This window comes from Petromyzon marinus, chromosome 76 (assembly GCF_048934315.1).
Source record: "Petromyzon marinus isolate PM22_M1 ecotype Great Lakes invasive population chromosome 76, UKy_Petmar_22M1.pri1.0, whole genome shotgun sequence".
Lineage (NCBI taxonomy): Eukaryota > Metazoa > Chordata > Hyperoartia > Petromyzontiformes > Petromyzontidae > Petromyzon > Petromyzon marinus.
This window is the reverse complement of record NC_133742.1, coordinates 5,422,375-5,450,174: the sequence shown is the minus strand read 5'-3', so window position 1 is coordinate 5,450,174 and position 27,800 is coordinate 5,422,375. Positions and strand designations below refer to the sequence as shown.

The following is a 27,800-nucleotide window of genomic DNA, read 5'->3' as shown; positions in this document are numbered from 1 at the left end:
GTGTCTAGACCACAAGACTGTCAAGCCGGCAGATAAGGTGAGACACACAGTGTGTCTCTGTGTCTCTGTGTCTCTGTGTCTCTGTGTGTCTGTGTGTGTGTGTGTCTCTGTGTGTGTGTCTCTGTGTGTCTCTGTGTCTCTCTGTCTCTGTGTGTCTAGACCAAAAGACTGTCAAGCCTGCAGATAAGGTGAGACACACAGTGTGTCTCTGTCTCTGTGTCTCTGTCTCTGTGTCTCTGTGTCTCTGTGTGTCTGTGTGTGTGTGTGTCTCTGTGTGTGTGTGTCTCTGTGTGTCTGTGTGTCTCTCTGTCTCTGTGTGTGTCTAGACCACAAGACTGTCAAACCTGCAGATAGGGTGAGACACACAGTGTGTCTCTGTCTCTCTGTGTCTCTGTGTCTCTGTCTCTGTGTGTGTGTCTCTGTCTCTGTGTGTCTCTCTGTGTCTCTGTGTGTGTGTCTCTATGTGTGTGTCTCTGTGTGTGTCTCTGTGTGTGTGTCTCTGTCTCTGTGTGTCTCTCTGTGTCTCTGTGTGTGTGTCTCTGTCTCTGTGTCTCTGTCTCTGTCTCTGTGTGTGTCTCTGTGTGTGTCTCTGTGTGTATGTGTCTGTGTGTGTCTCTGTGTGTGTCTCTGTGTGTGTGTCTCTGTGTGTCTCTGTCTATGTGTGTCTCTGTGTGTGTGTCTGTGTGTGTGTGTGTCTATGTGTGTCTGTGTGTGTGTGTCTGTGTCTCTGTGTGTCTCTGTGTGTCTCTGTATGTCTCTGTGTCTCGCTGTGTGTCTCTGTGTCTCTGTGTGTCTCTGTGTGTGTGTGTCTCTCTGTGTGTCTCTGTGTGTGTCTCTGTGTGTCTCTGTGTGTCTCTGTGTGTGTCTCTGTGTGTCTCTGTGTGTGTCTCTGTGTGTCTCTGTGTCTCTGTGTTGTCTCTGTGTGTGTGTCTCTCTGTGTGTCTCTGTGTGTCTCTCTGTGTGTCTCTGTGTGTCTCTGTGTCTCTGTGTGTCTCTGTGTGTCTCTGTGTGCCTCTGTGTGTGTGTGTGTCTCTGTGTGTGTGTGTCTCTGTGTCTCTGCGTCTCTCTGTGTGTCTCTGTGTGTCTCTGTCTCTGTGTGTCTCTCTGTGTGTCTCTGTGTGTCTCTCTGTGTGTCTCTGTGTGTCTCTGTGTGTGTGTGTCTCTGTGTCTCTGCGTCTCTCTGTGTGTCTCTGTGTGTCTCTGTCTCTGTGTGTCTCTCTGTGTGTCTCTGTGTGTCTTTCTGTGTGTCTCTGTGTGTGTGTGTCTCTGTGTCTCTGCGTCTCTCTGTGTGTCTCTGTGTGTCTCTGTCTCTGTGTGTCTCTCTTTGTGTCTCTGTGTGTGTCTCTGTGTGTCTCTGTGTGTCTCTGTGTGTGTGTGTCTCTGTGTGTGTGTGTCTCTGTGTCTCTGCGTCTCTCTGTGTGTCTCTGTGTGTCTCTGTCTCTCTGTGTGTCTCTCTGTGTGTCTCTGTGTGTGTCTAGACCACAAGACCGTCAAGCCTGCGGATAGGGTGAGACACACAGTGTGTCTCTGTGTCTCACCTTATCTGTCTCTGTGTGTCTCTCTGTGTCTCTGTGTGTGTCTCTCTGTGTGTGTGTGTCTCTCTGTGTGTGTGTCTCTGTGTGTGTGTCTCTGTGTGTGTGTCTCTGTGTGTGTCTCTGTGTGTGTGTGTGTCTCTGTGTGTGTGTCTCTGTGTGTCTCTGTGTGTGTGTGTGTCTCTGTGTGTCTCTCTGTGTGTCTCTGTCTCTGTGTCTCTGTCTCTGTCTCTGTGTGTCTCTCTGTGTCTCTGTGTGTGTGTGTCTCTGTGTGTGTGTCTCTGTGTGTGTGTGTCTCTGTGTGTGTCTCTGTGTGTGTGTGTGTCTCTGTGTGTGTGTCTCTGTGTGTCTCTCTGTGTGTCTCTGTCTCTGTGTCTCTCTGTCTCTGTGTGTCTCTGTGTGTTTCTCTGTGTCTCTGTGTGTGTGTCTCTGTGTGTGTGTGTCTCTGTGTGTTTCTGTCTCTGTGTCTCTATGTCTCTGTGTCTCTGTGTGTCTCTCTGTGTGTCTCTGTGTGTGTCTCTGTCTCTGTGTGTGTCTGTGTGTGTGTCTCTCTGTGTGTGTCTCTGTGTGTCTCTCTGTGTGTGTGTGGGTGTCTGTGTGTCTCTGTGTGTCTCTGTGTGTGTCTCTGTGTGTCTCTGTGTGTCTCTCTGTGTGTCTCTGTGTGTCTCACTGTGTCTCTCTGTGTGTGTCTCTGTGTGTCTCTGTGTGTGTCTCTGTGTCTCTGTGTGTCACTGTGTGTCTCTCTGTGTCTCTCTGTGTGTCTCTGTGTGTCTCTGCGTGTGTCTCTGTGTGTGTCTCTGTGTGTCTCTCTCTGTGTCTCGCTGTGTCTCTCTGTGTGTGTCTCTATGTGTATCTGAGTGTGTGTCTCTGTGTGTGTCTCTGTGTGTCTCTGTGTGTCTCTCTGTGTGTGTCTCTGTGTGTCTCTGTGTGTCTCTGTGTGTGTCTCTGTGCGTGCCTCTCTGTGTGTGTCTCTCTGTGTCTCTGTGTGTCTCTGTGTGTCTCTCTGTGTGTCTCTGTGTGTCTCTCTGTGTGTCTCACTGTGTCTCTCTGTGTGTCTCTCTGTGTGTCTCTGTCTCTCTGTGTGTCTCTGTGTGTGTCTCTGTGTGTGTCTGTGTGTGTCTCTCTGTCTCTCTGTGTGTCTCTGTGTCTCTGTGTGTGTCTCTGTGTGTCTCTGTGTGTGTCTCTGTGTGTCTCTCTGTGTGTCTCTCTGTGTTTCTGTGTGTCTCTCTGTGTGTCTCTCTGTGTGTGTCTCTGTCTGGGTCTCTGTGTGTGTGTCTCTGTGTGTGTGTCTCTGTGTGTCTCTGTGTTTGTCTGTGTCTCTCTGTGTGTGTCTCTGTGTGTGTCTCTCTGTGTCTCTGTGTGTCTCTGTGTGTGTCTGTGTGTCTCTGTGTGTGTCTCTTTGTGTCTCTGTGTCTCTGTGTGTGTCTCTGTGTGTGTCTCTGTGTGTGTCTCTGTGTGTCTCTGTGTGTGTCTCTGTGTGTGTCTGTGTGGCTCACTGTGTCTCTGTGTGTCTCTGTGTGTGTCTGTGTGTGTGTCTGTGTGTGTCTCTGTGTCTCTCTGTGTGTCTGTGGGTGTCTTTGTGTGTTCTGTGTGTCTCTGTGTGTCTCTGTATCTCTCTGTTTCTCTGTGTGTCTCTGTGTCTCTGTGTGTCTCTGTGTTTGTCTGTGTCTCTCTGTGTGTGTCTCTGTGTGTCTCTGTGTGTGTCTGCGTGTGTCTCTGTGTGTCTCTCTGTGTGTCTCACTGTGTCTCTGTGTGTCTCTCTGTGTGTCTCACTGTGTCTCTGTGTGTGTCTCTGTGTGTGTCTCTGTGTGTGTCTCTGTGTGTCTCTGTGTGTGTCTCTGTGTGTGTCTCTATGTGTGTCTCTGTGTGTCTCTATGTGTGTCTGTGTGTGTCTCTGTGTGTCTCTCTGTGTGTCTGTGTGTGTCTGTGTGTGTCTCTGTGTGTCTCTCTGTGTGTCTCTCTGTGTGTCTGTGTGTGTCTCTGTGTGTCTCTGTATGTGTCTCTGTGTGTCTCTGTGTGTGTCTCTGTGTGTCTCTGTGTGTGTCTCTGTGTGTCTCTCTGTGTGTCTCACTGTGTCTCTGTGTGTGTCACTGTGTGTCTCTGTGTTTCTGTGTGTGTGTCTCTGTGTCTCACTGTGTGTCTCTGTGTGTCTCTGTCTCTCTGTGTCTCTCTGTGTGTCTCACTGGGTCACTGTGTGTCTCTGTGTTTCTCTGTGTGTGTCTCTGTGTCTCACTGTGTGTCTCTGTGTGTCTCTGTCTCTCTGTGTCTCTGTGTGTGTCTCTGTGTGTGTCTCTGTGTGTGTCTGTGTGTCTCTGTGTGTGTTTCTCTGTGTCTCTGTGTGTCTCTATGTGTCTGTGTGTGTCTCTGTGTCTCTCTGTGTCTCTGTGTCTCTCTGTGTGTGTCTCTGTGTGTCTCACTGTATCTCACTGTGTCTCTGTGTGTCTCACTGTGTCTCTTTGTGTGTCTCTGTGTGTGTCTCTGTGTCTCTCTGTGTGTCTCTGTGTGTCTCTGTGTGTGTCTCTGTGTGTGTCTCTGTGTGTCTCTGTATGTGTCTGTGTGTCTCACTGTGTCTCTGTGTGTGTCTCTGTGTGTGTCTCTGTGTCTCTGTGTGTCTCTGTGTCTCACTGTGTGTCTCTGTCTCTCTGTGTCTCTCTGTGTGTCTCTGTGTGTCTCTCTGTGTCTCACTGTGTCTCTGTGTGTGTCTCTGTGTGTCTCTGTGTGTCTCACTGTGTCTCTGTGTGTGTCTCTGTGTGTCTCACTGTGCCTCTGTGTGTGTCTCTGTGTGTCTCTGTGTGTCTCTTTGTGTGTCTCTGTGTCTCTGTGTGTCTCTGTGTGTGTCTCTGTGTGTCTCTGTGTGTGTCTGTGTGTCTCTCTGTGTGTCTGTGTGTGTCTCTCTGTGTGTCTGTGTGTGTCTCTGTGTGTCTCTCTGTGTGTCTCTCTGTGTGTCTGTGTGTGTCTCTGTGTGTCTCTGTTTGTGTCTCTGTGTGTCTCTGTGTGTGTCTCTGTGTGTGTCTCTGTGTGTCTCACTGTGTCTGTGTGTGTGTCACTGTGTGTCTCTGTGTTTCTGTGTGTGTGTCTCTGTGTCTCACTGTGTGTCTCTGTGTGTCTCTGTCTCTCTGTGTCTCTGTGTGTGTCTCTGTGTGTGTCTCTGTGTGTGTCTTTGTGTGTGTCTGTGTGTGTCTGTGTGTGTTTCTCTGTGTCTCTGTGTGTCTCTGTGTGTCTGTGTGTGTCTCTGTGTCTCTCTGTGTCTCTGTGTCTCTCTGTGTGTGTCTCTGTGTGTCTCACTGTATCTCACTGTGTCTCTGTGTGTCTCACTGTGTCTCTTTGTGTGTCTCTGTGTGTGTCTCTGTGTCTCTCTGTTTGTCTCTGTGTGTGTCTCTGTGTGTCTCTGTGTGTGTCTCTGTGTGTCTCTGTATGTGTCTGTGTGTCTCACTGTGTCTCTGTGTGTGTCTCTGTGTGTGTCTCTGTGTCTCTGTGTGTCTCTGTGTCTCACTGTGTTTCTCTGTCTCTCTGTGTCTCTCTGTGTGTCTCTGTGTGTCTCTCTGTGTCTCACTGTGTCTCTGTGTGTGTCTCTGTGTGTCTCTGTGTGTCTCACTGTGTCTCTGTGTGTGTCTCTGTGTGTCTCTTTGTGTGTCTCTGTGTCTCTGTGTGTCTCTGTGTGTCTCTGTGTGTCTCTTTGTGTGTCTCTTTGTCTCTCTGTGTGTCTCTCTGTGTGTCTCTCTGTGTGTCTCTGTGTGTGTCTCTGTGTGTGTCTCTGTGTGTCTCTCTGTGTGTCTGACTGTGTTTCTGTGTGTGTCTCTGTGTGTCTCTGTGTGTCACTGTGTGTCTCTGTGTTTCTCTGTGTGTGTCTCTGTGTCTCACTGTGTGTCTCTGTGTGTCTCTGTCTCTCTGTGTCTCTCTGTGTATCTCACTGTGTCACTGTGTGTCTCTGTTTCTCTGTGTGTGTCTCTGTGTCTCACTGTGTCTCCGTGTGTCTCTGTCTCTCTGTGTCTCTCTGTGTGTCTCACTGTGTCTCACCGTGTCTCTCTCTCCCCGTGTCTCTCTCCCCGTGTCGCACTCTCTCCCCGTGTGTCTCTCACCCCGTGTCTCTCCCCGTGTCTCTCTCTCCCCGTGTCTCTCTCTCCCCGTGTCTCTCTCTCCCCGTGTGTCTCTCACCCCGTGTCTCTCCCCGTGTCTCTCCCCCTGTCTCTCTCTCCCCGTGTCTCTCTCCCTGTGTCTCTCACCCCGTGTCTCTCTCTCCCCGTGTCTCTGTCCCCCTGTCTCTCTCTCCCCGTGTGTGTCTCTCCCCGTGTCTCTCTCTCCCCGTGTCTCTCTCCCCGTGTCTCTCTCCCCGTGTCTCTCTCCCCGTGTCTCTCTCCCCGTGTCTCTCTCCCCGTGTCTCTCTCCCCCTGTGTCTCTCTCTCCCCTTGTCTCTCTCCCCGTGTCTCTCTAACCGTGTCTCTCTCCCCGTGTCTCTCTCTCCCCGTGTCTCTCTCTCCCCGTGTGTCTCTCACCCCGTGTCTCTCCCCGTGTCTCTCTCTCCCCGTGTCTCTCTCTCCCCGTGTCTCTCTCTCCCCGTGTGTCTCTCACCCCGTGTCTCTCTCCCCATGTCTCTCTCCCCCTGTGTCTCCTTCTCCCCTTGTCTCTCTCCCCGTGTCTCTCTAACCGTGTCTCTCTCCCCGTGTCTCTCTCTCCCCGTGTCTCTCTCTCCCCGTGTGTCTCTCACCCCGTGTCTCTCCCCGTGTCTCTCCCCGTGTCTCTCCCCGTGTCTCTCTCTCCCCGTGTCTCTCTCTCCCCGTGTCTCTCTCTCCCCGTGGCTCTCTCCCCGTGTCTCTCTCTCCCCGTGTCTCTCTCCCCGTGTCTCTCTCTCCCCGTGTCTCTCTCCCCGTGTCTCTCTCTCCCCGTGTCTCTCTCTCCCCGTGTCTCTCTCTCCCCGTGTCTCTCTTTCCCCGTGTCTCTCCCCGTGTCTCTCTCCTCGTGTCTCTGTCCCCGTGTCTCTCTCTCCCCGTATCTCTCTCTCCCCGTGTCTCTCACCCCGTGTCTCTCTCTCCCCGTGTCTCTCTCTCCCCGTGTCTCTCACCCCGTGTCTCTCTCTCCCCGTGTCTCTCTCTCCCCGTGTCTCCCTCTCCCCGTGTCTCTCTCTCCCCGTGTCTCTCTCTCCCCGTGTCTCTCTCTCCCCGTGTCTCTCACCCCGTGTCTCTCTCTCCCCGTGTCTCTCTCTCCCCGTGTCTCTCTCTCCCCGTGTCTCTCACCCCGTGTCTCTCTCTCCCCGTGTCTCTGTCCCCGTGTCTCTCTCTCCCCGTGTCTCTCTCTCCGTGTCTCTCTCCCCGTGTCTCTCGCTCCCCGTGTCTCTCTCTCCCCGTGTCTCTCTCTCCCCGTGTCTCTCTCTCCCCGTGTCTCTCTCTCCCCGTGTCTCTCTCTCCCCGTGTCTCTCACCCCGTGTCTCTCTCACCCCGTGTCTCTGTCCCCGTGTCTCTCTCTCCCCGTGTCTCTCTCTCCGTGTCTCTCTCTCCCCGTGTCTCTCTCTCCGCGTCTCTCTCTCCCCGTGTCTCTCTCTCTCCCCGTGTCTCTCTCTCCCCGTGTCTCTCTCTCCCCGTGTCTCTGTCCCCGTGTCTCTATCCCCGTGTCTCTCTCTCCCCGTGTCTCTCTCTCCCCGTGTCCCTCTCCTTGTTTCTCCCCGTGTCTCTCTCCGTGTCTCTCCCCGTGTCTCTATCCCCGTGTCTCTCTCTCAGTGTCTCTCTCTCCCCGTGTCTCTGTCCCCGTGTCTCGCAGGAGGTGGACGCTGAGTTTGATCCGTGTGCCGTGTGCATCGAGGGATACAAAGCGGGCGAGGTGGTGAGGATTCTGCCTTGCAAGTACGTGGAGGTCTCGGCGTGCACCTAGCCTGGCACCGGCGTGTGAGTGAGTGAGGGTGTGAGTGGTTGGGTGAGTGTGTGTGTGATGGTGATTGAGTGAGTGGGTGAGTGAGTGGTTGGGTGAGTGAGTGAGTGCGTGAGTGAGTGAGTGAGTGCGTGAGTGGGTGAGTGAGTGAGTGAGTGGGTGAGTGAGTGGTTGGGTGAGTGAGTGTGTTAGTGAGTGGGTGAGTGAGTGCGTGAGTGAGTGGGTGAGTGAGTGAGTGGGTGAGTGAGTGAGTGAGTGGATGATTGAGTGGGTGAGTGGGTGAGTGAGTGTGTGGGTGAGTGAGTGAGTGAGTGCATGAGTGAGTGGGTGAGTGAGTGAGTGGGTGAGTGAGAGGTTGGGTGAGTGAGTGTGTGGGTGAGTGAGAGGTTGGGTGAGTGAGTGTGTGAGTGAGTGGGTGAGTGAGTGCGTGAGTGTGTGGGTGAGTGAGTGAGTGGGTGAGTGAGTCAGTGAGTGGATGATTGAGTGGGTGAGTGGGTGAGTGGGTGGGTGAGTGGGTAAGTGGGTGGGTGAGTGAGTGTGTGAGTGAGTGAGTGGGTGAGTGAGTGAGTGAGTGGGTGAGTGAGTGAGTGAGTGGGTGAGTGAGTGGGTGAGTGGGTGAGTGAGTGAGTGTGTGAGTGAGTGAGTGGGTGAGTGAGTGTGTGAGTGAGTAGGTGAGTGAGTGATTGAGTGAGTGAGTGGGTGAGTGAGTGAGTGAGTGGGTGAGTGAGTGTGTGAGTGAGTAGGTGAGTGAGTGGGTGAGTGAGTGAGTGGGTGAGTGAGTGGATGATTGAATGAGTGAGTGAGCAGGTGAGTGAGTGTGTGAGTGAGTGTGTGAGTGAGTGAGTGAGTGTGTGAGTGAGTGAGTGTGTGAGTGGATGATTGAGTGAGTGAGTGGGTGAGTGAGTGGGTGAGTGAGTGAGTGAGTGGGTGAGTGAGTGAATGGATGAGTGGGTGAGTGTAAGTGTGTGTGTGAGTGTGTGTGAGTGAGTGTGTGTGTGTGTGAGTGATGGTGTGAGTATGTGTGAGTGTGTTTGAGTGTGTGTGAGTGTGTGTGTGTGAGTGTGTGTGAGTGTGTAAGTGAGTGTGTGTGTGAGTGACGGTGTGAGTGATGGTGTGTGTGTGTGAGTGACGGTGTGAGTGATGGTGTAAGTGTGAGTGTGTGTGAGTGATGGTGTAAGTGTGTGAGTGACGGTGAGTGTGTGTGTGAGTGTGTGTAAGTGTGAGTGTGTGTGAGTGTGTGTGAGTGATGGTGTAAGTGTGAGTGTGTGTGAGTGATGGTGTGAGTGTGAGTGTGTGTGAGTGTGAGTGTGTGTGAGTGATGGTGTAGGTGTGAGTGTGTGTGAGTGTGTGTGAGTGTGTTTGTAAGTGTGAGTGTGTGTGAGTGATGGTGTAAGTGTGTGAGTGTGTGTGTGTGATGGTGTGTGTGAGTGTGTGTGAGTGTGTGTGAGTGATGGTGTAGGTGTGAGTGTGTGTGTAAGTGTGTGTGTGTGAGTGATGGTGTAAGTGAGTGAGTGTGTGTGAGTGATGATGTAAGTGTGTGTGAGTGTGTGTGAGTGTGTGTGAGTGTGTGTGTGAGTGTGTGTGAGTGATTGTGTAAGTGTGAGTGTGTGAGTGTGTGTGAGTGATGGTGTAAGTGTGAGTGTGTGAGTGTGTGTGAGTGTGTGTAAGTGTGTGTGAGTGATGGTGTAAGTGTGAGTGTGTGTGAGTGATGGTGTGAGTGTGAGTGTGTGAGTGATGGTGTAAGTGTGAGTGTGTGTGAGTGATGGTGTGAGTGTGAGTGTGTGTGAGTGTGAGTGTGTGTGAGTGATGGTGTAGGTGTGAGTGTGTGTGAGTGTGTGTGAGTGTGTTTGTAAGTGTGAGTGTGTGTGAGTGATGGTGTAAGTGTGTGAGTGTGTGTGTGTGATGGTGTGTGTGAGTGTGTGTGAGTGTGTGTGAGTGATGGTGTAGGTGTGAGTGTGTGTGTAAGTGTGTGTGTGTGAGTGATGGTGTAAGTGAGTGAGTGTGTGTGAGTGATGATGTAAGTGTGTGTGAGTGTGTGTGAGTGTGTGTGAGTGTGTGTGTGAGTGTGTGTGAGTGATTGTGTAAGTGTGAGTGTGTGTGAGTGATGATGTAAGTAAGTGTGTGTGAGTGATGGTGTGAGTGTGTGTGAGTTTGTGAGTCTGTGTGAGTGATGGTGTAGGTGTGAGTGTGTGTGTGAGTGGTATGAGTGATGGTGTAAGTGTGTGTGAGTGTGTGTGAGTGATGGTGTGAGTGTGCGAGTGTGAGTGAGTGTGTGTGAGTGTGAGTCAGTGTGTGTGAGTGATGGTGTGAGTGATGGTGTAAGTGAGTGTGTGTGTGAGTGTGTGAGTGTGTGTAAGTGTGTGTGTGTGAGTGATTGTGTAAGTGTGAGTGTGTGTGAGTGATGATGTAAGTAAGTGTGTGTGAGTGATGGTGTGAGTGTGTGTGAGTTTGTGAGTCTGTGTGAGTGATGGTGTAGGTGTGAGTGTGTGTGTGAGTGGTATGAGTGATGGTGTAAGTGAGTGTGTGTGTGTGAGTGTGTGTGAGTGTGTGTGTGACGGTGAGTGTGCGAGTTCTAAATGTGTGAGTGTGTGTGGGGAGTGGTGGGTGTAGTGGTTAGCGCTACGCTGCGCTACGAACCCGGCTTCCAGAGTTCGATTCCCGCTCACGGCCACCACCAACACCACCACCACCGCCGGTGACGATTCTCCAACCCGGTCCTGGGCCTCCCCTAGGTCGACTCGGCCTCAAACGACTTACCTGGTGGTGGTGGTGGTGGCCACGGTGGTGGTGTTGTAGTGAACATCTCCACTGTGCGGGGGGAGAGACAAAGACGGCCGGGCGCTGGCCACACCACCACCACCACCTCTGCGTGTGTAGCCACAGCAGGCGACGGCCCCTTGTAGGCGCTCGCCACCACTCGTGGCCACTTGCCCCGGCGGCTCTGTGGAGGCTACCCGGGGGACCTTTGTCTGTGTGGGCGCGCAGGCACGAGTTCCATCGCTCGTGCGTGGATCCCTGGCTCCTGCAGCACCGCACTTGTCCTATGTGCAAGTTGAACATCCTGAAGGCCCTGGGGCTAGCGGTCAGTCACTCAGTCACTCACTCAGTCACTCACTCACTCAGTCACTCACTCAGTCACTCAGTCAGTCACTCGGTCAGTCACTCACTCAGTCACTCACTCAGTCACTCACTCAGTCACTCAGTCACTCACTCAGTCACTCACTCACTCACTCACACACTCATTCAGTCACGCAGTCAGTCACTCATTCAGTCACTCAGTCACTCACTCACTCACTCAGTCACTCAGTCACTCACTCACTCAGTCGCTCACTCAGTCACTCAGTCACTCACCGCAATTGTCTCATGTGCAAGTTGAACATCCTGAAGGCCCTGGGACTAGCCGTCAGTCACTCACTCAGTCACTCACTCAGTCACTCAGTCAGTCACCCAGTCACTCAGTCACTCACTCAGTCACTCACTCAGTCACTCACTCAGTCACTCACTCACTCAGTCACTCACTCACACACTCACTCAGTCACTCAGTCAGTCACTCAGTCACTCAGTCACTCACTCAGTCACTCAGTCACTAACTCAGTCACTCAGTCACTCACTCAGTCACTCACTCAGTCAGTCACTCACTCACTCAGTCACTCAGTCACTCACTCAGTCACTCACTCACTCACTCAGTCACTCATTCAGTCACTCACTCAGTCAGTCACTCAGTCACTCACTCACTCAGTCACTCACTCAGTCACTCACTCACTCAGTCAGTCACTCACTCACTCAGTCACTCACTCAGTCACTCAGTCAGTCACTCACTCACTCAGTCACTCACTCACTCACTCAGTCAGTCACTCAGTCACTCACTCACTCAGTCACTCACTCAGTCACTCAGTCACTCACTCAGTCACTCACTCAGTCACTCACTCACTCAGTCACTCACTCAGTCACTCACTCAGTCAGTCACTCACTCAGTCACTCACTCAGTCAGTCACTCACTCAGTCAGTCACTCAGTCAGTCACTCAGTCACTCACTCAGTCACTCACTCACTCAGTCACTCACTCACTCAGTCACTCACTCACTCAGTCACTCAGTCAGTCAGTCAGTCACTCACTCAGTCAGTCACTCAGTCAGTCACTCACTCAGTCACTCACTCACTCAGTCACTCACTCAGTCACTCACTCAGTCACTCAGTCAGTCACCCAGTCACTCAGTCACTCACTCAGTCAGTCACTCACTCAGTCAGTCACTCACTCAGTCACTCAGTCAGTCACTCAGTCACTCACTCAGTCAGTCACTCAGTCAGTCACTCAGTCACTCAGTCAGTCAGTCAGTCACTCGGTCTCTCAGTCACTCACTCAGTCACTCACTCAGTCAGTCACTCAGTCACTCAGTCAGTCAATCAGTCAGTCAGTCAGTCACTCAGTCACTCACTCAGTCACTCACCCAGTCACTCAGTCACTCACTCAGTCACTCACTCAGTCACTCACTCACTCACTCATTCACTCAGTCACTCACTCAGTCAGTCACTCAGTCACTCACTCAGTTACTCAGTCACTCAGTCAGTCACTCAGTCAGTCACTCACTCAGTCACTCAGTCACTCACTCAGTCACTCAGTCACTCAGTCACTCACTCAGTCAGTCACTCAGTCACTCAGTCACTAACTCAGTCACTCAGTCACTCACTCAGTCACTCACTCAGTCAGTCACTCACTCACTCAGTCACTCAGTCACTCACTCAGTCACTCACTCACTCACTCAGTCACTCATTCAGTCACTCACTCAGTCAGTCACTCAGTCACTCACTCACTCAGTCACTCACTCAGTCACTCACTCACTCAGTCAGTCACTCACTCACTCAGTCACTCACTCAGTCACTCAGTCAGTCACTCACTCACTCAGTCACTCACTCACTCACTCAGTCACTCAGTCACTCACTCACTCAGTCACTCACTCAGTCACTCAGTCACTCACTCAGTCACTCACTCAGTCACTCACTCACTCACTCAGTCACTCACTCAGTCAGTCACTCACTCAGTCACTCACTCAGTCAGTCACTCACTCAGTCAGTCACTCAGTCAGTCACTCACTCAGTCACTCACTCAGTCACTCACTCACTCAGTCACTCACTCACTCAGTCACTCACTCACTCAGTCACTCAGTCAGTCAGTCAGTCACTCACTCAGTCAGTCACTCAGTCAGTCACTCACTCAGTCACTCACTCACTCAGTCACTCACTCAGTCACTCACTCAGTCACTCAGTCAGTCACCCAGTCACTCAGTCACTCACTCAGTCACTCAGTCACTCAGTCAGTCACTCACTCAGTCACTCAGTCAGTCACTCAGTCACTCACTCAGTCAGTCACTCAGTCAGTCACTCAGTCACTCAGTCAGTCAGTCAGTCAGTCACTCGGTCTCTCAGTCACTCACTCAGTCACTCACTCAGTCAGTCACTCAGTCACTCAGTCAGTCAGTCAATCAGTCAGTCAGTCAGTCACTCAGTCACTCACTCAGTCACTCACCCAGTCACTCAGTCACTCACTCAGTCAGTCAGTCAGTCAGTCACTCAGTCACTCACTCGGTCACTCAGTCAGTCAATCACTCAGTCAGTCAGTCAGTCAGTCACTCACTCAGTCACTCAGTCAGTCACTCAGTCAGTCAGTCAGTCACTCAGTCAGTCAGTCAGTCAGTCACTCAGTCACTCACTCGGTCACTCAGTCAGTCAATCACTCAGTCAGTCAGTCAGTCACTCAGTCACTCACTCGGTCACTCAGTCAGTCAATCACTCAGTCAGTCAGTCACTCAGTCACTCAGTCAGTCAGTCACTCAGTCAGTCACCGAACTTGTCCTATGTGCAAGTTGAACATCCTGAAGGCCCTGGGGCTAGCGGTCAGTCACTCACTCAGTCAGTAACTCAGTCAGTCACTCAGTCAGTCACTCAGTCACTCAGTCAGTCAGTCACTCAGTCAGTCAGTCAGTCACTCACTCAGTCACTCACTCAGTCACTCAGTCACTCACTCAGTCAGTCAGTCAGTCAGTCACTCAGTCACTCACTCGGTCACTCAGTCAGTCAATCACTCAGTCAGTCAGTCACTCAGTCACTCAGTCAGTCAGTCACTCAGTCAGTCACCGAACTTGTCCTATGTGCAAGTTGAACATCCTGAAGGCCCTGGGGCTAGCGGTCAGTCACTCACTCAGTTAGTCACTCAGTCACTCACTAAGTCACTCACTCAGTCAGTCACTCACTCACTCAGTCACTCACTCAGTCACTCACTCACTCAGTCACTCACTCACGCAGTCAGTCACTCAGTCACTCACTCAGTCACTCACCACTCACTCACTCAGTCACTCAGTCGGTCACTCAGTCACTCACTCAGTCACTCACTCAGTCACTCAGTCACTCACTCAGTCACTCAGTCACTCACCACTCACTCACTCAGTCCCTCACTCACTCAGTCACTCACCCACTCACTCACTCACCACTCAGTCACTCAGTCACCACTCACTCACCACTCACTCACTCACTCACCCACTCACTCACTCACCCACTCACTCACCCACTCACTCACACACGCACCCACCCACTCACCCACCCACTCACTCACCCACTCACTCACCCACTCACTCACCCACTCACCCACTCACTCACCCACCCACTCACTCACCCACTCACTCACCCACTCACCCACTCACTCACCCACTCACTCACCCACTCACTCACTCACTAACCCACCCACTTACTCACCCACTCACTCACCCACTCACTCACCCACTCACCCACTCAACCACTCACTCATCCACCCACTCACCCACTCATCCACCCACTCACCCACTCACCCACTCACCCACTAACCCACCCACTCACTCACCCACTCACTCACCCACTAACCCACCCACTCCATACGTGCTCCGTGTGCAGGACGAGGAGGCTGAGATTGAGGTGGTGGTGGCTGGTGGAGGTGGAGCAGGAGGTGGAGCAGGAGGTGGAGCAGGAGGTGGAGCAGGAGGTGGAGTAGCGACAGACGCCAGTGGGGGGCTCGTGACTCCAGTCACCACCTCCACCACCAACCCCGTCGCCATGGAGACAGACGGCCCCCCCAACTCACCCCCAACCAATCCTGCCTGCTCATGAGCAGTGGAATGCCATCCCTGCTCACCCATTCACCCCCTCACCCACTCACTCACTCAGTCACTCACCCACTCACTCACTCACTCACCCACTCACTCACTCACTCACCCACTCACCCACCCACTCACTCACTCACCCACTCACTCACCCACTCACCCACTCACCCACCCACTCACTCACTCACCCACTCACTCACCCACCCACTCACTCACTCACTCACCCACTCACTCACCCACTCACCCACTCACCCACTCACTCACCCACTCACCCACTCACCCACCCACTCACTCACTCACTCACCCACCCACCCACCCACTCACCCACTCACCCACCCACTCACTCACCCACTCACTCACTCACCCACCCACTCACTCACTCACCCACCCACCCACCCACTCACCCACTCACCCACCCACTCACTCGCTCACTCACTCACCCAATCACTCACCCAATCATCTACTCACCCAATCACTCACTCACCCACTCACTCACTCACCCAATCACTCACTCACTCACCCACTCACCCACCCACTCACTCACTCACTCACCCACTCACCCACCCACTCACTCACCCAATCACTCACTCATTCACTCACCCACTCACCCACTCACTCACTCACTCACCCACCCACCCACTCACCCACTCACCCACCCACTCACTCGCTCACTCACTCACCCAATCACTCACCCAATCATCTACTCACCCAATCACTCACTCAACCACTCACTCACTCACCCAATCACTCACTGACTCACCCACTCACTCACTCCCTCACCCACTCAATCACCCACTCACTCACTGACTCACCCACTCACTCACTCCCTCACCCACTCACCCAATCACCCAATCACTCACCCACTCACTCACTCACTCACCAACCCACCCACTCACCCACTAACTCACCCACCACTACATCACCTACTCCTACACTCACCCACCCACCCACTCACCCACCCACTCACCCACCCACTCACCAACCCACTCACCAACCCACCCACTAACTCACCCACTACTACATCACCTACTCCTACACCCACCCACCCACTCACTACTGACTCTGTGTGTGCCACATTGCCGGTAGCCTTCATAGGTGCCGCTTCTCGCTACCAACAGCACTTGCCCCGGCAGTCTGCTGAGGCTACACGGGGGATCTTTGTCTTCTGTGTGTGTGTGTGTCTTGCACTTTTGCACCAATGTACGTAGCCACCCGTGGCTAATATGTGGGTCTCTATGGGTCTCTATGTGTCTCTGTGGGTCTCTATGGGTCTCTATGGCTCTCTGTGGGTCTTAGTGTCTGTGGGTCTCTATGGGTGTCTACGGGTCTTTGTGGGTCTCTGTGGGTCTCTGTGTGTGTTGAACCTCTGAGCACCACCGTACGTAGACACCCGTGGCTAATTTGTGTGTCTCTATGGGTGTGTCTACGGGTCTGTCTGTGGGTGTCTGTGGGTCTCTGTGGCTCTCTGTGGGTCTCTATGGGTGTCTGTGGGTCTCTATGGGTGTCTACGGGTCTCTGTGGGTCTCTGTGGGTGTCTGTGGGTCTCTATGGGTGTCTGTGGGTCTCTATGGGTGTCTGTGGGTCTCTATGGGTGTCTACGGGTCTCTGTGGGTCTCTGTGGGTGTCTGTGGGTCTCTATGGGTGTCTATGGCTCTCTGTGGGTCTGGGTCTCTGTGGGTCTCTATGGGTGTCTGTGGGTCTCTGTGGGTCTGGGTGTCTGTGGGTCTCTATGGGTGTCTATGGCTCTCTGTGGGTCTGGGTCTCTGTGGGTCTCTATGGGTGTCTACGGGTCTCTGTGGCTCTCTGTGGGTCTCTATGGGTGTCTATGGCTCTCTGTGGGTCTGGGTGTCTGTGGGTCTCTATGGGTCTCTATGGGTCTCTGTGGCTCTCTGTGGGTCTGCGTCTCTGTGGGTCTCTATGGGTGTCTATGGGTCTCTGTGGGTCTGGGTCTCTGTGGGTCTCTATGGGTGTCTATGGCTCTCTGTGGGTCTGGGTCTCTGTGGGTCTCTGTGGGTCTCTATGGGTGTCTATGGCTCTCTGTGGGTCTGGGTGTCTGTGGGTCTCTATGGGTGTCTACGGGTCTCTGTGGGTCTGGGTCTCTGTGGGTCTCTATGGGTGTCTACGGGTCTCTGTGGCTCTCTGTGGGTCTCTATGGGTGTCTGTGGGTCTCTATGGGTCTCTATGGGTCTCTGTGGCTCTCTGTGGGTCTGCGTCTCTGTGGGTCTCTATGGGTGTCTACGGGTCTCTGTGGGTCTGGGTCTCTGTGGGTCTCTATGGGTGTCTACGGGTCTCTGTGGGTCTGGGTGTCTGTGGGTCTCTGTGGGTGTCTATGGCTCTCTGTGGGTCTGGGTGTCTGTGGGTCTCTATGGGTGTCTACGGGTCTCTGTGGCTCTCTGTGGGTCTCTATGGGTGTCTATGGCTCTCTGTGGGTCTGGGTCTCTGTGGGTCTCTATGGGTGTCTATGGGTCTCTATGGGTGTCTATGGCTCTCTGTGGGTCTCTGTGGCTCTCTGTGGGTCTCTATGGGTGTCTATGGGTCTCTGTGGGTCTGGGTGTCTGTGGGTCTCTGCGTGTGTTGGACCTCCGGCACCGTTGCAACCCCCACACTAAACAGCAACAGCCAGCAACAGCCAGCAACAGCCAGCAATAAACAGCAACAGCCAGCAATAAACAGCAACAGCCAGCAACAACCAGCAACAGCCAGCAACAACCAGCAACAGCCAGCAACAGCCAGCAACAACCAGCAACAGCCAGCAACAACCAGCAACAGCCAGCAACAACCAGCAACAGCCAGCAACAGCCAGCAACAGCCAGCAACAACCAGCAACAGCCAGCAACAACCAGCAACAGCCAGCAACAGCCAGCAACAACCAGCAACAACCAGCAACAGCCAGCAACTACCAGCAACAACCAGCAACAACCCGCAACAGCCAGCAACAGCCAGCAACAGCCAGCAACAACCAGCAACAGCCAGCAACAACCAGCAACAGCCAGCAACAACCAGCAACAGCCAGCAACAACCAGTAACAGCCAGCAACAACCAGCAACAGCCAGCAACAGCCAGCAACAGCCAGCAATAACCAGCAATAACCAACAACAGCCAGCAACAACCAGCAACAACCAGCAACAGCCAGCAACAGCCAGCAACAACCAGCAACAGCCAGCAACAGCCAGCAACAGCCAGCCACAACCAGCAACAGCCAGCCACAACCAGCAACAGCCAGCAACAGCCAGCAGCAACCAGCAACAGCCAGCAACAGCCAGCAACAGCCAGCAACAACCAGCAACAGCCAGCAACAGCCAGCATGCGGCGTTTGCAGTTCGTACAATCCAGATCTGCGATATAAAAGTCGCAGAGCCTCGGAGCTCGCTTAGAAGGGGGTTGGGGCGGTGGCGGCGGTGGTGCTGGAAGGAGAGAACGTTCCAGACGGCCACGGCGTTCAGCTCGATGCTTCGGGGGGCGAATCGTCGGCACGGGTTGGGTGGGTCCGGTGGGTCCGGTGGGTCCGGTGGGTCCGGTGGGTCGCGCTCCCGCCGGTGATTTTGACGTCTGTCTCGGTGATTAATTTGTTTTTGTTCGGCGTGCCGGTGGATTGCACACGCGTGAGTTCGTGAGTTTGTGCGTGGAGAGACGGAGAGAGAGAGAGAGAGGTAACTGGCTGTGTTAATAGCTGTACCGTTAAACATAGCCGTCACGCACTAACCATAGCCATTGCACTAACTATAGCCGTAACACTAACCATAGCCGTCACACTAACCATAGCTCTACCACTAACCATAGCCGTTACACTAACCATAGCCATCACACTAACCATAGCCGTCACACTAACCATAGCCGTCACACTAACCATAGCCACCACACTAACCATAGCCATCACACTAACCATAGCCATCACACTAACCATAGCCGTCACACTAACCATAGCTCTACCACTAACCATAGCCATTACACTAACCATAGCCACCACACTAACCATAGCCGTCACACTAACCATAGCCACCACACTAACCATAGCCACCACACTAACCATAGCCATCACACTAACCATAGCCGTCACACTCACCATAGCCATTACACTAACCATAGCCATTACACTAACCATAGCCATCACACTAACCATAGCCATTACACTAACCATAGCCATTACACTAACCATAGCTATACCACTAACCATAGCCATTACACTAACCATAGCTGTACCACTAACCATAGCCACCACACTAACCATAGCCATTACACTAACCATAGCCATTACACTAACCATAGCCATTACACTAACCATAGCTGTACCACTAACCATAGACACCACACTAACCATAGCCATCACACTAACCATAGCCATTACACTAACCATAGCTGTACCACTAACCATAGCCATTACACTAACCATAGCCGTCACACTAACCATAGCCGTCACACTAACCATAGCCATCACACTAACCATAGCCGTCACACTAACCATAGCCGTCACACTAACCATAGCCATTACACTAACCATAGCCATTACACTAACCATAGCCATTACACTAACCATAGCTGTACCACTAACCATAGACACCACACTAACCATAGCCATCACACTAACCATAGCCATTACACTAACCATAGCCATTACACTAACCATAGCCATTACACTAACCATAGCCGTCACACTAACCATAGCCGTAACACTAACCATAGCCACCACACCAACCATAGCCACCACACTAACCATAGCCACCACACCAACCATAGCCATCACATTAACCATAGCCATTACACTAACCATAGCCATCACACTAACCATAACTGTCACACTAACCATAGCCATAACACTCACCATAGCCATTACACTAACCATAGCCATTACACTAACCATAGCTATACCACTAACCATAGCCATTACACTAACCATAGCTGTACCACTAACCATAGCCGTAACACTAACCATAGCCACCACACTAACCATAGCCGTCACACTAACCATAGCCATTGCACTAACCATAGCTGTACCACTAACCATAGCCATCACACTAACCATAGCCACCACACTAACCATAGCCGTCACACTAACCATAGCCATTACACTAACCATAGCCATTACACTAACCATAGCTGTACCACTAACCATAGCCGTCACACTAACCATAGCCGTTACACTAAACATAGCCACCACACTAACCATAGCCACCACACTAACCATAGCCATCACACTAACCATAGCCATCACACTAACCATAGCCATCACACTAACCATAGCTGTACCACTAACCATAGCTGTACCACTAACCATAGCCATTACACTAACCATAGCCACCACACTAACCATAGCCACCACACTAACCATAGCCATCACACTAACCATAGCCACCACACTAACCATAGCCACCACACTAACCATAGCCATCACACTAACCATAGCCATTACACTAACCATAGCCATTACACTAACCATAGCTGTACCACTAACCATAGCCGTTACACTAACCATAGCCACCACACTAACCATAGCCACCACACTAACCATAGCCACCACACTAACCATAGCCATTACACTAACCATAGCCACCACACTAACCATAGCCACCACACTAACCATAGCCACCACTAACCATAGCCACCACACTAACCATAGCCACCACACTAACCATAGCCGTCACACTAACCATAGCTCTACCACTAACCATAGCCATCACACTAACCATAGCCATAACACTAAACATAGCCATCACACTAACCATAGCCATCACACTAACCATAGCCATCACACTAACCATAGCCATTACACTAACCATAGCCATTACACTAACCATAGCCACTACACTAACCATAGCCGTCACACTAACCATAGCCATCACACTAACCATAGCCATCACACTAACCATAGCTGTACCACTAACCATAGCCATTACACTAACCATAGCCACCACACTAACCATAGCCACCACACTAACCATAGCCGTCACACTAACCATAGCCATCACACTAACCATAGCCATCACACTAACCATAGCCATTACACTAACCATAGCCATTACACTAACCATAGCCACTACACTAACCATAGCCGTCACACTAACCATAGCCATCACACTAACCATAGCCATCACACTAACCATAGCTGTACCACTAACCATAGCCATTACACTAACCATAGCCACCACACTAACCATAGCCACCACACTAACCATAGCCACCACACTAACCATAGCCGTCACACTAACCATAGCCATCACACTAACCATAGCCATCACACTAACCATAGCCATCACTAACCATAGCCATTACACTAACCATAGCCACCACACTAACCATAGCCGTCACACTAACCATAGCCATCACACTAACCATAGCCATCACACTAACCATAGCCATCACACTAACCATAGCCACCACACTAACCATAGCCACCACACTAACCATAGCCGTCACACTAACCATAGCCATCACACTAACCATAGCCATCACACTAACCATAGCTGTACCACTAACCATAGCCACCACACTAACCATAGCCATCACACTAACCATAGCCATCACACTAACCATAGCCTCCACACTAACCATAGCCATTAAACTAACCATAGCCATTACACGAACGATTTAGAATTTGAAATCAACGCGTTTTTTTAAAAGTTATTTTATGACTCCTGCTGCTGTAAATGTCCACGCGATGATTGAAACGACGACGACGATGATGATGATGACCATGATGATCACGATGATGATTATCACGATGATGATGATGATCACGATGATCACAATTGCCACTTGAGCTGCTAACGCGTTGTGATGGCCGGGTGACCTGGGGGTGCCTTCTGGTAGAGAAACTTCGGGAGCAGGAGGTCAGTGGTGGGTGATGGGCCTTTACACACCCTGGTCACGTACAAAAAAACAAACATTAAAATACCGTGGTTTAATTTGTGTGTGTGTGTGTGGTGGGGGTCTCTACGTACAGCGAGCTGCGCTACTTCCGGCCAAGTTAAGCTGCAGAGGTGTCCCAAAGGTACCAACTTTATTTTTCTGCCGAATTCAAACGCGTTCTATGGCGTAGGTAGACATTAAACACAACGGGGAATGGCTTTAAAAGTTGTATAATCTCCTGCAGATGTAGATGCCGCTGGTTCACGTTCTTTAGATGCCACTGGTTCTTCACATTCTGCAGATGTAGATGCCACTGGTTATTCACGTTCTGCAGATGTAGATGCCACTGGTTTTTCACGTTCTGCAGATCTAGATGCCACTGGTTCATGTTCTGTAGATGTAGATGCCACTGGTTCTTCACGTTCTGCAGCTGTAGATGACACTGGTTCTTCACGTTCTGCAGATGTAGATGCCACTGGTTCATGTTCTGTAGATACCACTGGTTCTTCACGTTCTGCAGATGAAGATGCCACTAGTTCTTCACGTTCTGCAGATGTAGATGCCACTGGTTTTTCACGTTCTGCAGATGAAGATGCCACTGGTTCTTCACGTTCTGTAGATGTAGATGCCACTGGTTCTTCACGTTCTGTAGATGCAGATGTCACTGGTGGTGGTGGTGGCTTCTGGCTACACCACCACCACCTCTGTGTGTGTGTAGCCACAGAATGCCGGTAGCCTTCACCAGGGAGCGCTGCTGCTACTCGCTCGCTACTCAAAGCCACTTGCCCCTATAGCCTGTCAGAGGCTACCTGGGGGAGCTTTGTCTGTGTGTGTCCCCTACTGTGTGTGTAGCCACGAGTGGGGTGGGGGCGTAGGGGGGTGGGGGGGAGACAAAGGCGGCCGGGAACGCCGTTCGTTTTTGTTGAGAATGTGCACGGAGCCGATTGTTGATTGTTGGAATAAAAGACATAGACATTGTTGTTGTTGTGTTTATTGTTGTTGTTGTGTTTATTGTTGTTGTTGTGTTTATTGTTGTGCACAGCACGCGACGCGGATAAGGCAGTGGACAGATCATCACCACCGTCATCATTACCGTGACCACCACCACCATCACCGTCATCATTACCGTGACCACCACCACCACCGTCATCATTCACGTGACCACCACCACCACCGTCATCATTACCGTGACCACCACCACGGTCATCATTACCGTGACCACCACCACCACGGTCATCATTACCGTGACCACCACCACCACCGTCATTACCGTGACCACCACCACCATCACCACCGTCATCATTACCGTGACCACCACCGTCATTACCGTGACCACCTTAGCCTAGGGGCACCCCCAGTGGCAGCTGTCACTGGGCTGTGACTGGGGGTTTGCAGGAGGGACATGGTTAGCTGCTGCTGTGTGGGTGGGGTGAGCGGGCGGGCGAATGGGTGGGTGGGTGGGTGAGTGGGTGAGTGGGTGGGTGTGTGGGTGGGTGAGTGTGTGAGTGGACGAGTGAGTGAGTGTGTGAGTGGACGAGTGAGTGAGTGGGTGTGTGGGCGGGTGTGTGAGTGTGTGGGTGAGTGAGTGGGTGAGTGGTTGGGTGAGTGGGTGATTGGGTGAGTGGGTGGTTGGTTGGGTGAGTGGTTGGGTGAGTGGGTGAGTGAGTGGGTGATTGGGTGTTTGGTTGGGTGAGTGGGTGGGTGAGTGAGTGGGTGAGCGAGTGAGTGATTGGCTGGGTGGTTGGGTGGTTGGGTGAGTGAGGTGGTTGGTTGGTTGGGTGAGTGGGTGAGTGAGGTGGGTGATTGGTTAGGTGAATTAGTGAGTGGGTTAGGGGTTGGGTGAGTGGTTGGTTGGGTGAGTGAGTGGTTGCGTAAGTGAGTGAGTGGGTGAGTGAGTGAGTGAGTGGGGTGAGTGAGTGGGTGAGTGGATAATAGACAACCTAATTACTGCACGAACACCGCCACCGCCGCCCGATGGCGAGCGTCAAAGTTTTCTTTCTACACAAATACTGTCGGCTTGGGGGTGGTGGGGAGGGGGTGGAGGGATTGGTGGGGGGCTGGGTGGGGCATCACGGTGGCTAGGAGATGTTGACTACCTTGCCTGGTGCACAGGAGGTCGTGTGTTCAATCACATACCCTGAGTGATGTTGACTACCTCGCCTGGTACGCAGGTCGTGGGTTCAATCACAGACCCTGAGATATGTTGACTACCTCACCTGGTACACAGGAGGTCGTGGGTTAAAGCCCAGACACTGAGAGATGTTGACTACCTCGCCTGGTACGCAGGAGGTCATGGGTTCAATCCCAGACACTGAGAGATGTTGACTACCTCGCCTGGTGCACAGGAGGTCGTGGGTTCAATCCCAGACACTGAGAGATGTTGACTACCTCGCCAGGTACGCAGGAGGTCGTGGGTTCAATCCCAGACCCTGAGAGATGTTGACTACCTCGCCAGGTACACAGGAGGTCGTGGGTTCAATCCCAGACCACGAGAGATGTTGACTACCTCACCTGGTAAGCAGGAGGTTGTGTGTTCAATCACAGACACTGAGAGATGTTGACTACCTCGCCTAGCACACAGGATGTCGTGGGTTCAATCCCAGAAACTGAGTAGATGTTGACTACCTCGCCTGGTACAGAGGAGGTCGTGGTTCGATCCCAGACCCTGAGAGATGTTGACTACCTCGCCTGGTACCCAGGAGGTCGTGGGTTCAATCCCAGACACTGAGAGATGTTGACTCCCTCGCCTGGTACAGAGGAGGTCGTGGTTCGATCCCAGACCCTGAGAGATGTTGACTACCTAGCCTGGTACACAGGAGGTCGTGGGTTCTATCCCAGACCCTGCGAGATGTTGACTACCTCGCCTGGTACCCAGGAGGTCGTGGGTTCGATCCCAGAAACTGAGAGATGTTGACTACCTCGCCTGGTACGCAGGAGGTCGTGGGTTCAATCCCAGACACTGAGAGAGGTTGACTACCTCGCCTGGTGCACAGGAGGTCGTGGGTTCAATCCCAGACCGAGAGATGTTGACTACCTCGAGGGTTCGATCCCAGACACTGAGAGATGTTGACTACCTCGCCTGGTGCACAGGAGGTCGTGGGTTCAATCCCAGACCGAGAGATGTTGACTACCTCGAGGGTTCGATCCCAGACACTGAGAGATGTTGACTACCTCGCCTGGTTCGCAGGAGGTCGTTGGTTCAATCCCAGACCGAGAGATGTTGACTACCTCGCCTGGCACGCAGGAGGTCGTGGGTTCAATCCCAGACACTGAGAGATGTTGACTACCTCGCCTGGTACACAGGAGGTCGTGGGTTCAATCCCAGACCCTGAGAGCTGTTGACTACCTCGCCTGTTACGCAGGAGGTCGTGGGTTCAATCCCAGACATTGAGAGATGTTGACTACCTCGCCTGGAACGCAGGAAGTCGTGGGTTCAATCCCAGACACTGAGAAATGTTGACTACCTCGCCTGGTACACAGGAGGTCGTGGGTTCAATCCCAGACCCTGTTAGATGTTGACTTCCTCGTGGGCTCAATCCCAGACCCTGAGAGATGTTGACTACCTCGCCTGGCACGCAGGAGGTCGTGGGTTCAATCCCAGACCCTGAGAGATGTTGACTACCTCGCCTGTTACGCAGGAGGTCGTGGGTTCAATCCCAGACATTGAGAGATGTTGACTACCTCGCCTGGAACGCAGGAAGTCGTGGGTTCAATCCCAGACACTGAGAAATGTTGACTACCTCGCCTGGTACACAGGAGGTCGTGGGTTCAATCCCAGACCCTGTTAGATGTTGACTACCTCGTGGGCTCAATCCCAGACCCTGAGAGATGTTTACTACCTCGCCTGGCACGCAGGAGGTCGTGGGTTCAATCCCAGACACTGAGAGATGTTGACTACCTCGCCTGGTGCACAGGAGGTCATAGGTTCAATCCCAGACACTGAGAGATGTTTACTACCTCGCCTGGTACACAGGAGGTCGTGGGTTCAATCCCAGACACCGAGAGATGTTGACTACCTCGCCTGGTGCACAGGAGGTCGTAGCTTCAATCCCAGACACTGAGAGATGTTGACTACCTCGCCTGGCACGCAGGAGGTCGTGGGTTCAATCCCAGACACTGAGAGATGTTGACTACCTCGCCTGGCGCGCAGGAGGTCGTGGGTTCAATCCCAGACACTGAGAGATGTTGACTACCTCGCCTGGCACGCAGGAGGTCGTGGGTTCAATCCCAGACACTGACAGATGTTGACTACCTCGCCTGGCACGCAGGAGGTCGTGGGTTCAATCCCAGACACTGAGAGATGTTGACTACCTCACCTGGCACGCAGGAGGTCGTGGGTTCAATCCCAGACACTGACAGATGTTGACTACCTCGCCTGGCACGCAGGAGGTCGTGGGTTCAATCCCAGACACTGAGAGATGTTGACTACCTCGCCTGGCACGCAGGAGGTCGTGGGTTCAATCCCAGACACTGACAGATGTTGACTACCTCGCCTGGCACGCAGGAGGTCGTGGGTTCGATCCCAGACACTGAGCGATGTTAACTACCTCGCCTGGTATACAGGAGGCCGTGGGTTCGATCCCAGACACTGAGAGATGTTGACTACCTCGCCTGGTACACAGGAGGCCGTGGGTTCGATCCCAGACACTGAGAGATGTTGACTACCTCGCTTGGTGCACAGGAGGTCGTGGGTTCAATCCCAGACACTGAGAGATGTTGACTACCTCGCCTGGCACGCAGGAGGTCGTGGGTTCGACCCCGGAACCCCGTGACGTACGTGAGCCACCTCTGCCGCGGCCGCCATCATCGGCGTTCGCCACGGTCGCTACAGAAATCGCTGGGGGTGGGGGGCCTTAAAACCGGGTGGCATGTTTAAACAAAAACTAAAACATGCTCGCTTTATAGTGTTAATAAGTCTCCCCAAAGCATCGTTAAAAATCACTTTCACGTTCATCAACAATTTTTTTTTATCCATTTATGCCAGCGGCCGGTCGAGAACAGTCGCCGTGACCTCCGACCCCCGTACCGCGACCTCCGACCCCCGCAGCGCGACCCCCGACCCGCCATCTGTGACCTCATCCGGCGGCCCCAGGTCGATCTCGGTCATCGCGGTCTCCGATTGGCCATCGTAGGCGCCTCCCTCCTCCTCCTCCGCCTCCGCCGCCGCCACCCCATTGGTCGACCGTGAGGCCACCTGCCGAGCGTCTTCCGCGTTCCCATTGGCCGGCTGGGCGGTCGCCTGCCCGCTGACCTCGGCCGCGTTCCGATTGGTCGTCGTCGTCGTGGTCTCTGGATTTTGCTCGGGCTCCTGGGGGAGGAAGGGGAGGAGCCAAAGGGGGAGGAGCCAATGGGTAACGACCTCCACCCCCTGTGTGGCCACGCCCACCAGTCAACCCCCCACCCCCCCCAGCCGCCCCGCCCACTGTGAAAACAGACGCTGCTCCGTCACCTCGCTCCTACCCCTCGCTCCAACCTCACCCACCGAGCCACTCACCTGTTCACCAACTCACCCACCCACCTACTCACTCACCTACCCACCTACTCACCTAACCACTCATCCACTGACTCACCCACCCACCTACTCACTCACCCACCCACCCACCCACCTACCCACTCATCCACTGACTCACCCACCCACCTACCCACTCACCCACCCACCTACTCACCTACTCACCTACCCACTCATCCACTGACTCACCCACCCACCTACCCACTCACCCACCCACCTACTCACCTACCCACTCATCCACTGACTCACCCACTAACCTACCCACTCATCCGCTCACCAAGCCACTCACTGACCTACCCACCCACCTACTCACCCACCCACCTACTCAACTACCCACCAACTCACCTACCCACTCATCCACTGACTCACCCACCCACCTACTCACCTACTCACTTACCCACTGACTCACCCACTAACCTACCCACTCACCAACTCACTCACTGACCTACCCACCCACCTACTCACCTACCCACTCACCCACTGACTCACCCACTACCCTACCCACTCACTCATCCACTCACCAAGCCACTCACTGACCTACCCACCCACCTATTCACCTACCCACTCATCCACTGACTCAACCATTAACCTACCCACTCACCCACTCACTCACTGACCTACCCACTCACTGACCTACCCACCCACCTACTCACCTACCCACTCACCCACTGACTCACCCACTAACCTACCAACTCACCCACTCACTGAGCTACCCACCCACCTACTCACCTACCCACTCACCCACTGACTCACCCACTAACCTACCAACTCACCCACTCACTGAGCTACCCACCCACCTACTCACCTACCCACTTATTCACTGACTCACCCACGAACCTACCCACTCACTCACCCACCCACCTACCCACTCACCTACTCACCAAGCCACTCACTGACCTACCCACCCACCTACTCACCTACCCACTCACCC

At 53.0% G+C, this 27,800-nt stretch overlaps 2 protein-coding genes across 4 annotated transcripts in view; one reads left to right on the top strand and one right to left on the bottom strand.

Annotated features, from left to right (window-relative positions):
- The window catches only part of LOC116958363 (uncharacterized), a 46,459-nt gene extending 31,926 nt beyond the window's left edge, over window positions 1-14,533 (top strand). Inside the window, exons 4-6 of one of the 2 annotated variants that reach the window (XM_076056545.1) lie at window positions 7,284-7,366; window positions 10,377-10,473; window positions 14,312-14,533. In XM_076056545.1, the coding sequence (XP_075912660.1) occupies window positions 7,284-7,366; window positions 10,377-10,473; window positions 14,312-14,524 (393 nt within the window). In that variant the 3' untranslated portion in view covers window positions 14,525-14,533. Of the gene's footprint in view, window positions 1-7,283; window positions 7,367-10,376; window positions 10,474-10,500; window positions 13,574-14,311 lie in introns of those variants that run through there. The other variant, XM_076056543.1, reaches the window with a different exon arrangement.
- An 11,020-nt stretch (window positions 14,534-25,553) lies between these two features.
- The window catches only part of LOC142907256 (uncharacterized), a 34,474-nt gene continuing 32,227 nt past the window's right edge, over window positions 25,554-27,800 (bottom strand). For both annotated transcript variants that reach the window (XR_012930890.1, XM_076056546.1), the window contains one exon: window positions 25,554-26,668. Coding sequence is in view for 1 of the 2 variants with exons in the window: in XM_076056546.1 (XP_075912661.1) it covers window positions 26,336-26,668 (333 nt within the window). In the remaining variant the exon portion in view is untranslated. The remainder of the gene's footprint in view (window positions 26,669-27,800) is intronic.